This window comes from Cupressus sempervirens, chromosome 8, assembly GCF_028749045.1.
Source record: "Cupressus sempervirens isolate cs-2001-9-10 chromosome 8, ASM2874904v1, whole genome shotgun sequence".
In the NCBI taxonomy this organism is placed as follows: Eukaryota; Viridiplantae; Streptophyta; class Pinopsida; order Cupressales; family Cupressaceae; genus Cupressus; species Cupressus sempervirens.
In genome coordinates, this window is record NC_143125.1 from 738626763 (window position 1) to 738648837 (window position 22075).

Consider the following 22075-nt stretch of genomic DNA (forward strand, 5'->3'; position numbering starts at 1 on the left):
TTCATAGTTATTCCTGCATTGGAAAAAGAAAAAGGCCTTCGTGATTTATGAAATCATTTAGAGATGTTACTTAAGTGCAAGAATTGCACTGTACAAAGATGCAAGCTTAAACGTTTGATAAAGCCTCACGTAATGTGATTAATGGAAAACGCAAAATAAATAAATTTTCAATAGAATTATGTGGAAATTTTCTCTTAACCATGGACCTTACATATAAAAAACAGGTGTTTTTAAAAAGTACTTTGAATCGGGATAGCTGAAATTTGAAGTTAAATCTTTGGCCCTCATGCTCCATCAATCTCCTGAAATAGGAATAATGTTCTTTCTGTGCGCATTCCAATTTCTTTTGTTTTTCAGTCCATTGACAAGATGCTAATTAAATGGAATATATTTTCTTTTAATTATGTACTCTAATTTTCTATATTCTGTATATTGATACGATGTTATATTCCAAAAGTAAACGACAAGAGCACTATCTATTCCCATTTTTAACGTATTGAGAGACCAAAGAGATAATATATCTACTCCGATGTGATAGTGAGGGGATAGGATGTTTATTATTATTTCATTAAAACTTACTCCATCAACAATTCCACTGGACAAGAACAAAGGGTAATTTGATTGCGCGTACTTGTTTATTTTCCAATATTCTTTGCCGAGCACAAAAGTGCCTAGCTTGTGATCGAGGTTATTTATAAACAGTATCGACCGAGTATATTTATAATTGAGCTTATGATTTGCTGGAAGAAGCATGATTTGGTTGGGCTGGAGTGTGCTACATGATGGATACCAGTGAGCTTGGAAGGATATCAGTTTTGTTATTGGTAGTAACTTTATTTATCATCCTCATTGTACTGGATGCATTTAAAGCGTACACTAGGAAATCTCTTTGGGTTCCTTCCCATTTCCTTGTGCTGAGTGCTTTCATCATTCAGCTGCTCAACTTACTTAGCGGGAAGAGTACATTGTCTGAGGATGCATGGGAAAGGGGTAAGCTGAAAAAGAGTGAATTGTGGATGATCCACAGTGGGAGACTCATGCTGTGTGTGGTGATGGCGTACCTGGTGCCCAGTATGGCCGCCAGGGGTTCCCAAGAATTTTGGGGGAAGATAGCCGCTCTGGGGATTACAATCCTGGGCCAAATGACTAGTGAGCTATACACTGTTAATTCCTATGTCGACGGCTCCTTGTCAACTCTGTTATCTCTGTGGCCCAATAGGAAGGGTTCGAATGAGATTCTCTTTGTTGGATCGGCGTTCCTATTATCTCTCTCTTTCGTCATTCTCATCCTCCTCCTAGGCTGCGCCAACATAGCCAGCAGAGGTATTCAAGTAAGTCTGTTGTATTTCAATTTCTTATTGAAGGGAAAAATAAAACAACTCAATATGAAGATTGTTTTCTTTGTTTTTCCCTTCTGCCAATTTCGATTCGAAATGTTTCGCTTTTGTTTAATTCAGTGATCAATATTGTAATTCTGAAGTGGGCTTGTTGATGAAGTTAGATTGATGAAAAAAATTTGATAAACTGAAAGCTATTCAGATAAGCTTAATAAATATACTTTTTAATTTTTTAATTTTTCTCGTACAAGACACTGACTAATTATTATAAGACCAGTCACTATAATTCATTTCACTTTTGTCAAATTTATATTTTATTGTTGCTTATTCTAAAATAAATCTTAGAGAAAAATGGAATATTGTTGTTTTTCTTGTTCACACCATTCATAACTATTAAAAGTTGAAATTATTTTTAAGCTATGTTAATTTATTTTAACAGATGTAATAAATTCTTGAAAACCTATATAATTCTAGTTCTCAGTAAAAGAAATTTTATAGTTATATTTTCAATAATTCTACTTTTTAAACATGTAGATAATTTTTAGCTTTTACAATTGGCTCTTTCTTTTAATTCCTTATTAAACACAATCTTTTATTATATTCTAACAAAATTTAATATATTTTTTCTATTATATTACCTCTACATAAACTTTTTTTACAATTGTACACTATCTTCATTTTATTCGTACTTCTATAGGCTAACTATTGTGACATTTTTAAAAATTGATCACTGAAGAATTTTCATATACCAATTAGAATTCACTTTGTTTTATATATGAATTAGAATTCACTTTATTTCATTTATAAATAAATGTTTTATTTTCATAAATTTACATAATTAGATTTTTTCTAAATTAAATTTAGAAATAGTTTGTTATTTTTAGTATTTAACGTTACCTATCATTTTATCTTCATATACAAAACTTTATCACCATTGAGGCTTTTCATCATAGACTATTATGCAATATTCTCTTACACTATCTATATGTTGGACTATTTAGATGTCTAGTTATCAGCAACAAAGGCTTTTCATCATAGACTATTATGCAATATTCTCTTACACTATCTATATGTTGGACTATTTAGGTGTCTAGTTATCGGCAACAAAGGCTTTTCATCATAGACTATTATGCAATATTCTCTTACACTATCTATATGTTGGACTATTTAGGTGTCTAGTTATCGGCAACAAAGCACAAAGGTGCCTTGTTTGTGAGAGTTTAAAATGGAAACGTTTAAACAAGATCTTTTGTGAGTTTGCACTAAAATGATTTTGATTCTTAACGTTCAAACTTGGCTGCTATCAGGTAATTTTCGCGCAAAAGATTCCTCTGATTCTAAAAGAAGTTAAGGGTGAGAAGGAAGAGTGGCGTACTGTTGAAATTGAAGTGTTGAAGGCATGGATCGTTGCTCGAGCTTACACTCCAGAATATATTATAGCCAGGTCGCCCTTGAGTTCTTCGGCTGGAACCATCCTCTCGGTTCTGATTTGGCTTTCAATTATAGGATGGATTCAGCAGGGTCCTACTGTCAAGACTGAGACAGCCTCTGGTAAGCTAAAATTAGTGGTAACTATTCTGCAAGTCTCGTTCATCCTCATAGGCTGGATAATCGTCTGGTGGAGATCGGCTATAGCCGCAGGGTATTACACAAGATGGCACAAGGGTACCCGGCGCTCAGTATGCAGAGTTGAAGACTATTGGACAAGGCACATTAAAGAGATGATTGAAGATAGACAATCGAAGCTTTTACAGGCAGAAAGGCTTGACAAAACAGTGACAGAGCTTATTGCGAAGCCACCCACGACAATCCCGATGCCATGGATACTCTTTAATGTTCTGTTGTGGCTACAATGGATAACGGTACTATTCAGCAAAATATGTTGGGTAGTCTCCTTGATAATTTTGCACAATAGATTCACTGCTAAATTGGTATCTTCGATACTGACCAGGCATGATGAGAATGAATTTGAAAGGTTTCCCAATTATAAAGAAATTCTGAAAGATCTGGTTATGCTGGGGGAGACTCCAGAAAGCCTCTGGATAGCAAATAAAAGGTCCATTGCAAAAGCCAAGGAATTAATCACAAAGGGTAATGCTGATGGAGAAAGAGGTTGCAAGCAGTTGGTTGACTTCCTGGTAAGATATAGGAATAAGGACGGCCTCATGCCAGATGCCCTCTTCCTTGAGGAGTATAATTGTATAGATCTAGTCAGTTTAAGGGCTAAAAGGTCCACAGAAAAGCCGGGAAGATTCAAGTACTTGTGGAGAAACGAAGAATATGAACCGTTAGGGATAGAGAAACAATTTAATGAGGCATCGAGAGTATCCTGGAAAATGACAGCAGTTTGCTTGATCAGAATCATTATCCATCTCTATCCAATCTTTGATTCTTCCTATTCCACGAAAATGGAGGATTGTCTGAGTTTATACTCTCAGGCGTGGGAGATACTTGATTTTGTTGACGCCCTGGAAGCTGATGGAATCATATGTGAGGCAGCTGATACATTCTTCCTTACACTAGGAAAAAATGTGAAGAAAGATAAAATTCCGCCCAAAGCTTCGCGTGTAGCTGAAGCTATTGATGAGATTGCAAAGGAGGCTAAGGAGAAAGCAGCTCAGCCCACAGATCTGTACGTTTCAACTGGTACGATTGATTGTCTCGGACTTGGGGATAAAACAGAGAAAGAAAAGGATGAATGTAACAAGGACAAGGACTTTGCAGGAGCGTATGATTCCATGAACTGGAAGAAAGTTGCTGCGGGAATTGCTCTGTACAAGTTATGCAAAAGTATTGGTAGAAACCCTAGTGCCAACCCTGATACTCCCAAACCTAATCCACCTGAATTGTTGGAGGAGTTACGATGTGCATTAGCAGACATTTTATATGGATCCATAATAAAAGCCAGATATAAATTGGTATTGAACTCCAGAAAGTGGGCGAAAGAGTCTGATGAGAACAAGATAGGGAGGGCGCTTTACGTAGCTGGGAAGGCAAAGGCGCTGATGAAAACACAGAGACGTGAGAAATGTGCGACCAATCCTACCATTGCCCAATCACGGTTGAAGCATGACTTGGCATCAGGCTCACAAGAACGTGAATTCAGTCCAGCTCAACATCATTGCTTGGAAATTGTCCCTTCCACATGTTAAAGTAGTGTTACAGCAGGGAGCTTGGAAAGTTTCATTATTATTATTTATTTTCATTTCGGGACTTGGAATTCTGAAATTTGTTGCGTCCTAGATATTCCTAGGTACACTTAGGAAGAACTTATTTTTTTTGTTTTTTTTGCTAGGAATAGACCCTGGTATCTTATTGCCTCTACAGAGAGATGTAATTTGTAATTTTCTCTTGTTTACCAGATCTTCCCTGTTTCATTTCTTTTCCTCGTGAAAAACAAATTCTAGTTCAAAGTTAAAAGAGTGCTGTATCATCTTTTTCGACCACTTATTTGTAGTTTACACTCATCACCCACATTTTATTGTTGTAAAAGATATATATATATATATATATATATATATATATAGATATATATATATATATATATATATATATATATATATATATATCTGCAATAGATAAAATATTATATTAGAAGATAAGATATTTAAAATATCTAATATAAGAATATTATTATATAATTTTTAAATTTTTTTTTATATATTGATTTTTTTAATATGAATATATATAATATCAAAATATATTTAAAAATTTGAATTTGATTATTAATTTGTATATTTAATAAATATCAAATATCAAATTTTAGCCCTCATATTAAACTAAATCTACACTACTAAGCATGTTTACCATTAATTTGAAACTAAATAAAAAATTATCTCTTATAATATTTAATATGAATTTCCATAACTAAATTTAATTCAATACTAAATACCGTTGAAAATATAACCTAAAGGATGTGTGTGTGTGAGAGAGGGGGGGGGAGGGTGGGTTGTTCGATTTTTTTTCACTTTTCTCATAACCTTGTGATAAAGGATAAAGTGGGAGGGGAGATATGGAGTAGAGAAAAAATTGGGAATGATAGATAGATTACATATAGCTAAAGATAGTGGATAATTGGAGCTCAAGATAGGGACATATAGTAATGTGTGTGTGTGTGTGTGTGTGTGTGAGAGAGAGAGAGAGAGAGAGAGAGATCTATAAAGGAGTGGGAGAAGGGGGAGAGTGTGAGATAAATGACTTGGAGTCAAAAGTCAAATAAAGGGCAACAAATGAACTAGACTGAATCCATTAAGACTCCTTAATATTAAATAACAATGAAATCTAGACCTAAACCCTATCATGCCTTAATTTTGAACTTAATTCAACATAGTCGAATCTAAATTTTAACTTAAAGTTATATAATTATAAATGAAAATTAATTAATTAAATAATAAGCTAAATTATAACCTAAACCTAACCATCAACCCAAATATATTATTATTATTTTTTGCAATATATATATATATATATATTCGTAAAAGATAAAATAGTATAATATAAGATATGATATTTTTAAATATCTAATACAAGAATATTATTACATAAGTTATTTTAATTTTGTATATATTGATTTTTTTAATGTGAATATATGTAATATGAAAATATATTTCAAAAATTAAATTTGGTTATTAATTTGTATATATAATAAATACAATATACTAAATTTTAGTCCTCATGTTAAATTAAATCTACGCTACTAAGCATGTTTACCATTAATTTAAAACAAAATAAAAAATTAGTCCTTATAATATTTAATATGAATTTCCATAACCGTGTGTGTGGGAGAGAGAGAGAGAGAGAGAGAGAGAGAGAGAGAGAGAGAGAGAGAGAGAGAGAGAGAGAGAGAGATTTGGGAATAATAGAAACATAACATATAGCTAAAGATAGTGGATTATTAGAGCTGAAGATGGTGTGTGTGTGTGTGTGTGTGTGTGTGTGTGTGTGTGTGAGAGAGAGAGAGAGAGAGAGAGAGAGAGAGAGAGAGAGAGATCTATGAAGGTGTAGTAAAAGGGGGAGAGAAAGAGATACATGACCTAGAGTCGAAAGGTAAATAAAGGGCAACAAATGAACTAGACTAAATCCATTAAGACTCTCTAACATGAGAAAGAGATTCATGACCTGGAGTCAAAAGAAAAATAAAGGAAAACAAATGAACTAGACTGAATCCATTAAGACTCTCTAACATTAAATAAATATCAAATCTAGACATAAACCCTATTGTACCCTAATTTTGAACTTAATTCAACATAGTTGTATATAATTTTAACTTAAAATTATATAATTATAAATGAAAAGAAATTATATTCCTTTTCATAATTGAATAATAAGTCAAATTACAACCTAAACCTAACCATCAACCCAAGTATAACATTACAAAAATACCATATCCTACCATAAATGTAAACCAAATCTTATCAAAATATGGACATAAAAATGTAAATGTAGTCCACCCTTTTCCCAATTCAATATTAAGACAAACTATAATCTAAACCTAACCATCACATCAAATAAACTATTAAAAAATTCCTTTTACACCTAACCATAAACCAAATCTTATCATAACATGTTTTTTTTAAAAATTGATACAGATTGATACTATTTAATAAAATTATATTATATTATAATGAATGAATTTATAAGTTTAATTCTTGGGACTCACCAATCTGAATGCTATTACAAAAATACCATATCCTACCATAATGGTAAACCAAATCTTATCAAAATATTAACATAAAAATATAAATGTAGTCCACCCTTTTCCCAATTCAATATTAAGACAAACTATAATTTAAACCTAACCATCACATCAAATAAACTATTAAGAAATTCCTTTTACACCCTAACCATAAACCAAATCTTATCATAACATGACTTTATTTTAATTGATAGAGATTGATACTATTTAAACTTTTTATATATATATATATATATATATATATATAAAGTCTTTAGATATCAAAGCTTTAATGCACTATTAAAAAATGTTTCACATTTAAACATTAAAGCCTTGATATCTCTCGGCTTTTTCTATATATAGATATAGATATAGATATAGATATAGATATAGATATAGATGTATACACATATACATATATAGTTTGTAGTTTACACTCATCACCCACATTATATTGTTATAAATAGAAAGAGTTGTTGATGGTTCTTATGAGAAGTCTATATATTGATTATAAATATTATAATTGAAGCGTGTAAAAAATTGAATTAAAATAAAATGTGTTATTGAAGATGGTTGTGAATGATCTTTAAACAATGTGTATATTTATTAATATATAGTAAAGCAATTCATATTTATTTCATTCTATATTATTTAAATGATGTGTATCATGTGATATGTATTAATCTATATTAAAGCAATTCATATTTATTTGATTCTATATTATGTTTTATGTAGTATAAGTTATTAAAAAATTTATAGTTATATTATTTATAGTAGTTAGATATAATATTTATATTAGCATGGCTAATTTGTTTGTAAACCTTTATGACATTTTTTAATAATATTGATTAATGGATATTATTATAAAATTTTGATAAAAGATGTATAAATGTGTAAATATGATTTTGTTAAGAGTATTTATAATTTATAATACATTATTTCAACAATGATGAATGAATTATAATAAATTTAATAAAAATAAATTAGGCCTAGAAATAAATATTAATTTATTAATTAAAATCATGATTATATATGAATACTAAGATTGCATTGATATAATTTTAATTAAAGATTACAAGTGAGAATAACTATATTATAAAAATATAAATAAAAACTACTACCAACATATTTTTTTAGTTTTCACTCTATGAGAATATAGCTAAAAGTTTGTTACAAGAACATGAACATGTGGAATTGACTTTTTTACTCGCACATAAATAAATTTCAGTTCTCCATCCATCAAATGGTTAGTTAAGATTAATTATTTCAAACTCCAAGTCTTAAATAATTATTCCAATCTTTCACCATACTTTTCATTAAATCAATTTTATGTTTAGTAACATAATTAATGTTAGATTAAATATTAAAATATATATTTTTATCATATGTTAATTTATTTATAATAGGATAAGTTAGGTAAAACTTAGTAAATCACATAGATTGAATTTCTTTTGTAAATGGAATGAAATATTTGAACATGTTAAAAGTTTTATTTAGCTTTAAAAAATATTTTCTAACCAATTTAATATATATCTAATCATTTTATTTCATTTCATTTGTTATTTTGATATTCATATTATAGTTTAATAGATAGTTATAATTAAGTTTTTGAAGTATTTGATAGAAGCTAAAAAGACGAAGGGCTAATCCTAAAGTACAAAATGGCTAAAGAATCAAAGGTTACCTCCCACTCACCTAAATAATACCAACTCTAAACTTCAAAAAAAAGATGTTTCCTTATCCAAATTAACAATACTATCAGTCCTTAAACTAATATGCAGAAAAAACTATAATATAAACTAACAACAACTAAATAAATCATTGCTATTAGTCCTATTGATCAATGTAAGATAGTTATATTTAAGTTAGTTACCTTCATGTTTAGATCATATATCTCCTCTATTTTCTCCTTTCTATTCTAGATCTAACCATTAAATTTACTTGTATGGACACTATTAATTAGTAGATAGAGATGAAAATTGTGGTATCTTATGTTCTTGGTCCACATTGAATATACTCATTCATTATAATTAATATGGTATATGTTTATGGGGTTTTCACTTTATAAGGAGAATATATGTTCATCGCTCATTCTGATGTCTTAGCTTTTCCTGTCCCCAAGCTAATATAATATATATTTGTATTATATGTTTCAAGTGTGACCAATGTTTCAAGGTCTTTCAAGCTTATGTTCATTATTTTGAAGGATTTTTTTAATGTTTATAGTGTCGAGAGTGCCAATGCAAAGTGTGGTATCGATCTATGGAATATATATCTATGGGATTTTCAATAGATAAGGATAATATATGTAGGACAATTTTCATCACTTATTACCATGTCTTAGCTTTTCCTCTGGTCCCTAGCTGTAATAAAATATATATTTGTATTATAAGTTTCAAGAATGACCAGTTTTTCAAGGTCTTTGAAGCTTATGTTCATTATTTTCAAGGATTCCTTTATATTTATGTTGTGGAAAGTGTCAATGTAGTGTGTGGCATCAATCTATGGAGCATTCAAAAAAATAGATATAAGAGTAAATGCATAAATATTTGTGGTTAAATTGTAATCAATTTTGTCACTTAATGTACTATTAGATTCACTGTAATTTTCTTTTTTACTTGATATCATAATAAAAAATGAAGAAGGGTTTACATCTTGTAAAGTGTACATTTCATTGGATAAGTATTCTATATTTAATATTTATGTATGAAAAATAAAAAATAAAAAATTAATTAACTAATCAAATTATGATAAATATTAACAGAAAAAGAGAAACTACTTATTTATACAAAAGGACAATAAGAATGAGATAGGGGAGATAATATAGATAATTATATTATTGGTCTTTCATTTTCTAGCTCTAAAATGTATCATATTAATTTTTTTTTTAAATATCAAATATGATATGGGATACTCTCAATAAAATATTGGGAACAAAATTTATCAATAGATTTTTTTTCTAAAACATCAATTATATAATCACAATGTTGAACCATATAAATAATATTAAATCTCTCATTAGGAACTCACAAAGATTAATTCTCCAATTTTTATTGATGATGAAGCTAAGGGATCCTTTTAATAGCTTACCTTTAAAATATAATAGTGTTCATTTTACACTTACTCAAATAACTTCACAAAATCTAGAATATATAAATGTGGCCCTTCTATTGAAAGAAAAGATGATAAAAGAATATTTGTAAGAAGATATTAAGTCAAACAATTGTAGTTATAAAGTTACAAGAAATGGAAAAAGGTTCATAAAACATGGATTTGTAGAAATAGAGCTAGTGATGTACTTAAGGGAATGATAATGAAAAATCTATGAAGCTAATGCTAGTTGTATTGAAGATAAGGATACATTAGATGATTGATAGTTGTTAATGATTTACATTCTACTATTAATACATAAGATATGTATGGTTATTACAAATATTTATATTATAAAATATATAAGAATGAACAATGTCTGTTATTTTCTACATTAATAAGGAGTATTTTGGAATATGGTTATAGTGTATTTTAAAGGGATAATTTTTTTGATTCAATAAATGAAGAAAAAAAGCTAACCCTTAAGAAAATGTTAACATCAAGTCCAATAGACAACTAACAAAAAAAAAACCAAATAACTATATTTCTTGTATTAGTAGTAGTAAATATGTATCTATGTAATAATTCTTTTGACGTATTACGTGTTGACCTTATGGTCAAATGATTTGTCTATTAGTGACATAACACTTAGTTAGTTGGTTTTAGTTTCTATTGAGCTAAACAATCAGATTGCAATTCATGTCGAGCATCATAATATCTACCAAGCATCTAAGATAGATTATTGTGGTTGCCAAGTTCTATAATTTCTACCCGGCTTTAGAGGCAATGTATAGTATTACCTAAGCATAGAAGATTCTACTGTGATTTCTAGTATAAGTGATCAAGATCATAGTGTTAACCAAGCTCTACAGTAATAACCAAGTATATTAGTGTCAGCCAAGCTCATTGTGTTAACAAAGTGAATTCAGTGTTGACCAAGTCATGTAGTGTAAACTGAGTGATTTATTATCCATTGAGTTTCTTAGTGTTCACTATGTCATATAGTGTTGACCAAGTTATTGCTACTCAAAGTGATCAATATGGAAAAAACTTTAAACATCAATTGAGTGCTAGAGTTTGTCAAGTGCTGGTCATATTTGTCAAGTGTCGAAGCTTGATTGAGTTGTCTTCAGAATCAGAGTTATAGTAGTGGGCCGACTTTATGAATTATGATGAATTTGGTAGTATAGCTGAGTCCAAAATGTAATTAAGTGGATTGATATATATATATATATATATATATATATATATGTAATGCATTTTATCATATCCAAAAATAGAAGGTATGTGATGAAGGAAGAATTAGATGAGTGCAAATTAGTGAAGGCTACAAGTAGTATAAGGAATAATGGAGACTTATCCATCATATCAAGGTGATCATTGTAATACAAGAAATTTTATTCAACAAATTAAAGTTGCAAATCAAAGGTCACCCATGGTCAAGCCTAACAGGTCCATCAATCAAATCCTCTAACAAGGTGGACTTAATAGTATTATGCTAAATCTCCTAACAAAGTGCATACTTCATGAGGTGCACTAATAGTCCTTATTGCTCCTAATAGGGAAGGTCATTACAAGTGACCAATTGTAAGCCTGAACAGGCCAATTTTATACTATAGTACTAAAGCTTTCGGATATCATCTCCACCCTAATTTTACTTTCTACTTGGAAGGTTTCTAGGTCACCAAATCTTGTGTCAAAGTATGAAATTTTTATTTCTTTCTTTCTTTCATACATGCAACTAGATCAAATTATATGGTGATGGTTTAATTGGAGAATTAACTTTAAAATTTTATTGGTTCTTGATTTGCCCCTCCCCTCTCAATAACCTAGCCTACCTTATAATTCTTACGGTTGGTATTAGAGAATTTGGTTCTCAAATTAGAATTTTAATAGCTTGAGAAAAGATCAGAGGAAATAGAGGTATACAAGCTAGAAAAGGCTATCGAGAATCAGAAGTTGTATCTAGAATTGGTAGTTGCGCAACTCAAGAAAGAAAAGGAGCATCTCTTTCAATTTTTGCAAAGAACGAAGGAACTAGGAAGACAATTGAATGAAAATATCTATATTGATGAAAGAATTGAAGAGTCATGCCAAGAGAAAAGTTTAGATGAAGCCAATGCAACAAAAAAGACCTACTTGAGAAGAATCTCCCTCTTCAAGAAAAACTCAAAAAGGTAAAATGAGAAAAAGAAATCCAATCAATTAGGATGCGTAAAAAGAGAAGAGATTCTTATTGAAAAGGTATAAGAAAAAGACAATGAAATCCATCAACTATCCCTTCAACAAGTAGATTTTATTGATCAACTCAATGATGCAAATCAAGAGCTTATGAACCTAAGATCAGAAAATGAAAGATTGTAGAATGATCTTACCATGGAAAAACAAACCAATGAAAGGATGATGAAATCTCAAGAAAGCATGAATAAAATAGATAAGAAAATTCAGCCAAGACATAAAGGAAAAGCTGGATTATGTTAGATATGCTTTAGAATAACTAAGAGGGGGGGGGGGGTGGGGTGAATTAGTTATTCAAGGTCCAAATGTCCTATTCAAACTTTTTACTAAGTGTAGTGGATCCATTCAACCATTCATTCATCCAAGCCTAAGCTTTTCTAATCAACAAGTTACTATAAATCAACATGCAAGAATTAACACATAAGAAATCAACACATGACACATTGATTTATGTGGAAGCCCAATTTGGAAAAAACCATCAGTAACATGCTACTCAATTCTCATCCTTCTTAAGTGATTCCCTGTGAAAGATCTACCCTGTTAAAGGCTTACAACACACTAATAAATGTGACCTTGTTAGAAGTGGGCCTAGTTAGAGGACTTTAGAACATTCACTTGGAATGCCACCTTGTTAAAGGATTTACAAATGGCTATTAGGCCAACCTAAGTGCATAGGATTTTCAAATTTAGTACAATTTCTAGAGAGAATTATAAAATTTTGATGTAACTACATCATACAAATTATCTTGTAGATCTCAGATCACTGCTCAACTCCTACCCTTGCTTGGCCTTCAATCTCTGCAACTCCTAACAGCTTGCCCTTCTTTCAAGCTTTGTCTCCTTAAGTCTCCATACTCAATGTACCAATGCAATCATCTCTTCATGACCACTCATAGAAGCGGAGCCTCTATGCTCTTCCTTCTCCTAGATGTCTCCTCCTTGATACCCTTCTAACCACTTCATAGATTTTGGCACTTCAATACCAATAATATCAGTAGCTCTTTTCTTCTTGGTCTATGATTTCTTAAATAGAAGTCTTGGAGTACCTTTTCCTAGTCGATTCCTCCATTTTTCAATTTCAATTCATGTGGATTAAGTAGGATTCATTGCATCCAGCCCATATTCTATTTCCACTAGAAACTTCTTGAATAATCTTTTAGAATTCACCAAAAAATGGTTTACATAGGATTTTATGCCAACAACTCATCATCCTTATCTTCCAACTGTTTCACAAAATTCAATGTAACCACTATGTCAACTTAGATTTGGTGAATCTTCATCATTAAAAATAATGCAGCATCTCAACACTATTGAAATACTAGTGCTTGGCATATACTATGTTACTTGGCATCAACTGTGTTTTTTCTGATGGTTGGCATGTAAAGATCACTTGACACTAATTGAAAATTTTCTGATGCATGACACCTAATCTTCACTTGGCACATCAAGATCACTTGACGCACACTAGAAATGTCTGTTACTCGACTTCTACTAAAAATTTGCTCAGCTCCAACTAACTTGCTCGGCACCCACTAATGATGTTAGTTTAAGCTTTGCAGTCAACCTTGTTACAACTTCTTCCTCCAATAATTCTAAGTGTGACCAACCTCTGTATCCTTGAGTATGTCATCAATACATTATTTTAACCATTGTCTTAACTGATCCTTGCACTTCATTACAACATCATAACTCAACCTTTCCCTTAGGTGCTCTTGTTACATCTTGTTGATCAAATCCTCTTCATCAATCAACTAAGTGCTAGTACTTGGATCTTATAAGAAAATATCATCCCTACAAATTGTAGGTTTGACATTAATGAAAAAAGAAATGATTGAAAACATTCTTTTACAACAATCTCCCTCTTTTATCTTCAACAACAATGAGTTTTTCAATTAGATTTCCAACAATCTCCCTCTTTGGCATTGATAGCAAACCAAACTAATCAACCATCAGACTAAACTATTCAACCAAATGCTTACTAGGTTAGAATAGTAACTTAAATGCCAAAAAGTCTAATTGCTTCATTTTAGCTTCTTCCTCTTTGCTGATGTATTCTTGTTCTTTGTCTTTCTCCCTTTGTATTGCTCATCTTCTACTATTATAATCAACATCTGACAACTTCTCCCTCTAAAAATCTTCTTCCTCTTTTATGATTCTTTATCTTCAACAGTTGTTGATCAGTTGTTTACTTCTCCCTCTTCAACAATAGTGTCAAAGACATATTAACATCTTAATATGTAGATGTAGCTCTTATAGGTTCATTCAATTTCTCCCTCTGTCACCTTGCTTGTGATTGATTTGAAATTTTAGCACTTCTACTACTTTAGGCATGGATCCCAAAGTAAACATCTTCTGCATCAATGTACAAAATCTTCAACATTATGTTCCTTTGATGCAGGGCATACTTGCTTTTTGGTTCAAGTAGCCTTAGCTAGGGGTATCACCCCTAACTTACCTTTAAGATACTCAAAAGCATCTTTAGGAAGTGCTTTTTTGAAGATATCAGCAATTTTTTCTTTTGAGCTAACATATTCCATCCTCACTTATTTATCTTCCACTAGCTCTCTTACATAGTGGTACTTGATTGCAATATGCTTAGTTCTAGCATGCATTACTGGGTTCTTTGATATATTGATGGCACTTGTATTATCACAATAAAGTGTCACAGGCTCAATTACCTCTTCCTTCATACCTTGCAGCAAATGTTTGATCCATACAATATTGGTGTAGTTTATAGTAGCTGCCACATATTTAGCTTTAGCAATGGATTGTGAGGTGCGGCTTTGCTTTTTGCTTGTCCATGTAATCAACCTTTTTCCTAAGAAAAGTGCTCATCCACTGGTGCCTTTTCTATCATCAATGTTACCTCCCCAATCTGCATTAGTGTAGGCTTTCAATTCAAACTTCTCATTCCTCTTGTAGTATAAACCAAAGTCATCAGTTCCTTTTAGGTATCTCAATATTCTCTTCACTGCCATTAAGTGGTTTTCTCTTGGATTTGCAAAAAATCTTACTACAATTCCAATAGCTAATGCAATGTCTGGTCTACTATGTACAACATATTGCATCTTTCCAATCATTGACCTATACAATGTTTGATTTACTTTAGTAGATTCATCATTCTTAGATAGCTTATGACCTATTGTCATTGGTGTATTGAGTAGTTCTGAGTCTTCTAGCCCAAATGTTTTGAGTACTTCCTTGATTTATTTGGATTGGGTCACAAATATGCCATGCTTCAACTGGTGTACTTATAATCCAACAAAGAATTTGATTTCTCCAAACATTGATATTTCAAATTCATGTTTCATTTGTTTAGCAAAATTTTTGCATAAGACATCTTTTCCACCAAATATTATATCATCAATAAAGATTTTTGATATCAAGTCTTTACCTTCCTCAGCTTTGATGTACAAGCTAATATTTTCATCTATTCTTTCAAATCCTATTTTCACAAGATATTTGTGCAACTTGTCATACCATGCTCTAAGTGCTTGCTTCAATCCATAAAGTGCTTTATGTAGCTTGTAGACCATGTCCTTGTTCTTCTCATCAACAAATCCCTTTGGTTGTTCTATGTAAACTTCCTCTTTTAGTATACCATTTAGAAAATCATACTTCACATCCATTTGGTAGAATTTAAAACCTTTATATGCAGAATATGCAAGTAATGTTCTTACTCTTTTCATTCTTGCAACAGGGGAAAATGTCTCCCCATAATCTAGTCCTTATTCTTTTTCATAGCCTTTGGAAACTAATGTGGCTTTGTTTCTTGGTATCTCACCATTCTCATCAAGTTTTTTTCTAAACACCCATTTTGTACCAATCACATTTCTATCAGCTAGTCTAGGAACTAGAGACCATGTTTTGTTCTTCTCAATTTGATCTAGCTCTTCTTTCATGGCTTTATACCAGTCATTATGTTGTAGTGCATCTTTTATTGGTTTGGGTTCAACCTTACTCAAGAGACATGATTCACTTCTAAGCCTATTCCTTGTCATTGTTCTTGCATCCTTGTCACCAATTATTTGATCTGCAAGATGATCTCTTCTTACATACTTGGCTAATCTAGGTTCAGTCCTTCTTTCCATATTTGATCCTTTAGCTTAAGATTCATTTCATTCTTCTTCATCTGGCATTTTATCATCCCTTTCTTGCATGCTATTTTCTAAATCAGAATGTGCATTTTCTACATCCTGCAACTTGGCTTTTGAATGTAACTCAGCATTCACTGGTTGAGACTTGGAAGATACTAAAGTTTGTTCATGATTCCCAACTTGATTTGCAGAATTGTCATCAAATGTCATTCCTTCATAGAAGTATACAAAGGATTTATAATCCTCTATTTTATTTGACTCATCAACTTGAACTTCTGCACGCTCATCAAAATTTACATTTGCGCTCTCCACAACTTTGTTAGTGTTAGCATTCAAACACTTATATGCCTTACTTCTAGTGGAGTATCCAAGAAATATGCCTTCATCACCTTTTGCATCGAACTTGCCATTTCTAGTAACTTTTAGAATATAGCATTTAAAACCAAATACTTTGAAATGTTTAACATTAGGTGAATGACCATACCATAATTCAAAAGGTGGTGCATTTGTACCTTTCTTGACTTGAACTTTATTCAGTGTGTAGACTGCAGTACTTACAGCTTCTATCCAGTACTTTAGTGCAAGATTTTTCTCCATCATCAAGGTTTTAGCACAGTCAATCACTGACCTATTCCTCCTTTGAGAAATCTTATTCTATGGTGGAGTTCTTGGTGCTGATGTTTTCCTTTTGATACCTTTGTCATTGCAGAATATTTCAAACTCTCTTAATGTGAACTCACCTCCTCTGTCTAACCTTAGGCATTTCATGTTCATTCCTATTTCCTTCTCAACTCTAACCAAATACCACTTAAAAATTTAGAGTGTATGATATTTTTTCTTTAGGAACATAGTAGTCATCATCTTAGAGTAATCATCTACAAATAGCATTATGTATATGTCTCCTAGGTACCTTTGCACTTCTATTGGGTCACATAAGTCTTTATGAACTAACTCTAATACTTCTTTAGAAGTATATGTTTTTCTTTTTAAACTAAACTTAGTCATATTCCCTAGTTGACATTGTTTACACATTGTGTTTTTAGGTTTCTTCAACTTGGGCAACCCTCTGACTTTCTTTTTCTTGCTGATACTAATCAGATTATCAAAGTTAACATGACATAGCCTTTTATGCCATAACCACACATCATAAAATCTAACAACAAGATATGTTGCATCTTCCATGTCTAGAAAAAATAGATTACTATTAGTTTGTTCACCTTTTCCTATCAAATTTCCATCAGTGTCATAGATTTTGGTAGTTTTGTTTCCAAATTCAACTTTGCAACCTACATTGATTAACTGTGATACACTCAACAAGTTGTAGTTCAATCCTTCAACATAGTATGCATTATCACATTAAATTTTCTCTCTAAGTTTGATAGAACCTTTTCCTTTGATTTGACATGGGGAATCATTACCAAATCTAACACTATTTCCATCATATTGAATAAAGGTAATGAACTTACTTTTATCTCCCATCATGTGATGTGAGTATCCACTTTCTATGATCCACTTGTCATTCTTGTTCACATAGCTAACCAATGTTGTTGCTTCATTTGTCTAATTCATCCTTCATGGCTACATAGACTACTTTATCATCATTCTCATTAGAGTCTTCTTCAACAATGTAGCATCTCCTGCCTTTCTCCTTGTAGTCTTTGCTGTCATCTTCTCTTTTTTTCTTGAACGTTTTTCCTTCTTTGTAGTTATTCTTCTGTGGACATCTTGTAGCTATATGACCTACTTCATTGCAATTGAAACATATTATAGGAAGCTTACCTTTGAATTTTCCTTTACCTCTATGGAATCTCCTAGCCAATAGTGCTTCCAACTATTCCACATCTTCCTTATCTGTGCTACTATCATTGGATGCATGTTTTCCTTTTCTTCTTTTCTTGTTTGATGTGTCCTCCTCAGTATCTTTTATTTTCATCTTGGCCTTGAAAGCATATTCAAGGTTTTTAGGTCTGTAGTTGTCAAAATTGGATAGCTCAAATGTAGTAAGTCTTCCAACTATTCCTTCAAAGGTTAGTGTGTTCCCTTGTACACACCTCAACTCTTGGATGGTTGAAACTCTTATAGCATAGATAGGGAGTAGAGTTATTAAGTATTTTTTGATTTTTGTTACTTCTCCAATTGTCCACCTAGACTTCTTATTGCACTCACCACTTCTTTCATTTTTGTAGCATACTGAGCAACATTTTCTCCTTCTTCCAACTTCATCTCATCAAACTTTCCTCTTAAGCTTTCTCTCTTTGCTCTCTAGACATCCTGATATCCTCCATAGATTTTTGATAAGGTTTTTCACATTTTGAATGTAGTTTCATAGTCTTTGATGTCATCATATTCTGTATAGATGAGTGCAGAGGCAATCTCCAACATTGCTTGGTTATACTCCTTCTTTTTGTTCAAGTCATCTATAGTGAGAGGTCCTGCAGGAGTTACATGTTCTGTTCCAATTGAGGTTTTTACATAGTCACCTATTGATCCAAGGTGCAATTTCATCAAACTCTACCATGCAGCAAAGTTATCTTTGTTGAGCTTGGGAACTTCTCTCTTGGACATCTTGATCTTCCTACTCCTAGTACCTTCAAACTAAATTAGTAGATGGCTCTTATACCAATTTTTAGACATTCTTTAGAATAACTAAGAGGGGGGGGGGGGAGGATGAATTAGTTATTCAAGGTCTAAATGTCCTATTCAAACTTTTTACTAAGTGTAGTGGATCCATTCAACCATTCATTCATCCAAGTTTTAACTTTTCTAATCAGCAAGTTACTATAAATCAACATGCAAGTATTAACACATAAAAAATCAACACATGAAACAGTGATTTATGTGGAAACCCAATTTGGGAAAAATCACCAGTAACATGATACTCAATTCTCACTCTTTTGAAGTGATGCCTTGTGAAAAGCCTACCCTATTAGAGGCTTACAACACACTGTTAAGTGTGACCTTGTTAGAGGATTTAACCACCCTATTAGAAGTGGACTTGGTTAGAGGAATTTAGGAAATTCACTTGCAATGCCACCCTATTAAAGGATTTATAAATGGCTGTCAGGCCAACCTAAGTCCATAGGATTTTCAGATCTAATACAATTTCTAGAGAGTCTTAGAAAATCTTGACCTGACTACAACATACAACTTATCTTGCAGATCTCAGATCACTTCTTAGCTCATACCCTTTACTGGCCTTCAACCTTTGCAACTATTAACAACTTGCCCTTCTTTCAAGCTTTGTCTCCTTGAGTCTCCATACTCAATGTACCAGTGCAATCATCTATTCATGACCACTCCTAGAAGTAGAGCCTCTGTGCTCTTCCTTCTCCTAGATGTCTCCTCCTTGACATCTTTCTAACCATTTCGCATATTTTGGCACTTCAGTAGCAACAATATTAGTAGCTCTTTGCTTCTTGGTCTATGACTTCTTAAATAGAAGTCTTGAAGTACCTTTTCCCGCTTGATTCCTCCATTTTTCAATTTCAATTCACATGGATTCATTGCAATTAACCCAAATTTTATTTCCTCTAGAGACTTATTGAATTTAATCCTTTAGAATTTGCCCAAAAATAGTTTAGATATGATTCAATGCCAACAACTCATCATCCTTATCTACCAACTCTTTCACAAAATTCAATGTAACCACTATGTCAGCTTAGATTTGGTGAATCTTCGTCAGTTGAAATAATGCAGCATCTTAGCACTATTGAAATACTGGTGCTTGGCACATACTATGTTACTTGACATCAACTATGTTTTTCCTAATGCTCAGCACCTAAAGATCACTCGGGACCAACTTAAAATTTTTGATGCACGACACTTGATCTTCACTCGACACACACTAGAAATGTCTATTACTCAACTTCTACTAAAAAATTTCTTGGCTCCACTTAAATTTCTTGACACCCACTAATGATCTTAGTTTAAGATTTGTAGTCAACCTTGTTACAACTTCTTCTTCAAATAATTCTAAGTGTGACCAACCTCTATATCCTTGAGTATGTCATCAATACATTACTTAACCATTATCTTAACTTATCCTTGCACTTCATTACAACATCATAACTCAACCTTTCCCTTAGATGCTCTCATTACATCTTGTTAATCAAATCATATTCATCAATCAACTAAGTGACAGTACTTGGATCTTATAAGAAAATATCATCCTTACAAATAGAAAGTTTGAGATCAATGTCAAAAAAATGATTGAAAAAATTCTTTTACAACAATCTCCCTCTTTGATTTTCAACAAAAATGAACTTTTCAATCAGATTTCCAACAGATTAGAATACACAAATGAAGGTGAATCATCTTAGCAAGGAGCTCAAAATAATAAAAGACCTACTTGCAATCATTATGGTAAGATACATCATACACTAAATAAGTGTTGGAGAAATGGTAAATCAAAGTTTTGTGGAAAGTGCTATAATTGCAACAAGCTAGGAGACAAAGCAAATAAGTGCAAAGATAAATCTAAATATGAATGAAAGTGTTTTAATTGCAAAAAAAAAGGACATAAATATTTAGAATACAAGACGAAGAAGTGGAACTCATTAGAGAAAATTGTGAAAGCAATATTTGGTTGGGATTACAATACATGGTGTAGACATCACTATTGTGATGAGTTTGGGTATATTGGAGAAAATTACATAAAATAGCATATGAGGAAAAGAGACACTACAAAGAGATGTTTTGTTTGTACATAACTTGGACATCTTGAAAAAAATTTTATGAACCAAGGAAGAGTTGAAGATGGAAAGAAAGCTAAGGTTGACAATATTAGAAAAAAAATGAGGTGGTAATGGGTGTAGAAATCTTGAGTGAATACAAGCCAAAATCCAAAAATTATTGACACCTAAGTCAATGAGTTGGGTGGAACAATCATTACCACCTAAACATCCATGAAGATTAATGGAACTATGATTCAGAAGATGACATCTCACATCAGTTCCAATTAGCAAGAAAATGATCCATATCAACATTTAAGATGCATCAGGATTATTGAGCTATGATGATAGCTAAATACCTTACCAAGCAAGGTCATGTTGCATATCCTTACCAAGTTCTAGATGTAGATACTAAGTTGGTAACTCTACCAATTACTAAGTTTAGACCAATTAGTAGTAACCTTACCAAGTTCAAAGTTCTCTATGAGTTGCTAGTTCCTACTAGGTCAAGAGACTTTACCAAGTTGAAGGTGTCTTTTGAGCATTAAAGACCTAACTGAATGGAGTACAACCTATCACCAAGTTAACATTTTTACAAAGCATTAATCATGATAGTAAATAGAGAATTCTATTAAAAGAATGAAATTGAAAGTGTTGTTTCACCAGGAATTTTTACAGCACAGTGCAACGAAGCAATTTCAAAGCCCCCAAGCAATTCAAGCAATTGTTTTTAAAGATTTCTCCCATTTTCAAAACCATACCAAGAAAATGGTATCTTCCAACATTAAGATAAAGAATGGTTCAGAGATGTTGGTTGCTAGATTTGATTGTAGAGCTCCCACTTTCAGGTTGAGTCCAATAGTTGCAAAGGCACTTGACCCTATTGAAGTGCAATCTCATATTCCACCAATGATACTCCTTGTTTGTGACATTAGGTCATTTTATCACTGATTATTTCAAAAACTAAGA

General features: G+C 31.8%; 1 protein-coding gene across 1 annotated transcript; it reads left to right on the top strand.

Moving 5' to 3' along the window:
• Nucleotides 1–712: 712 nt before the first annotated feature.
• On the top strand, nucleotides 713–4767 carry LOC149544544 (uncharacterized). Its single transcript, XM_089795176.1, has 2 exons — nucleotides 713–1331; nucleotides 2645–4767. The coding sequence occupies exons 1-2, from the start codon at nucleotides 780–782 to the stop codon at nucleotides 4487–4489; spliced, it is 2397 nt and encodes a 798-aa protein (XP_089651302.1). The 5' UTR covers nucleotides 713–779; the 3' UTR covers nucleotides 4490–4767.
• The last annotated feature ends 17308 nt before the right edge of the window (nucleotides 4768–22075 follow it).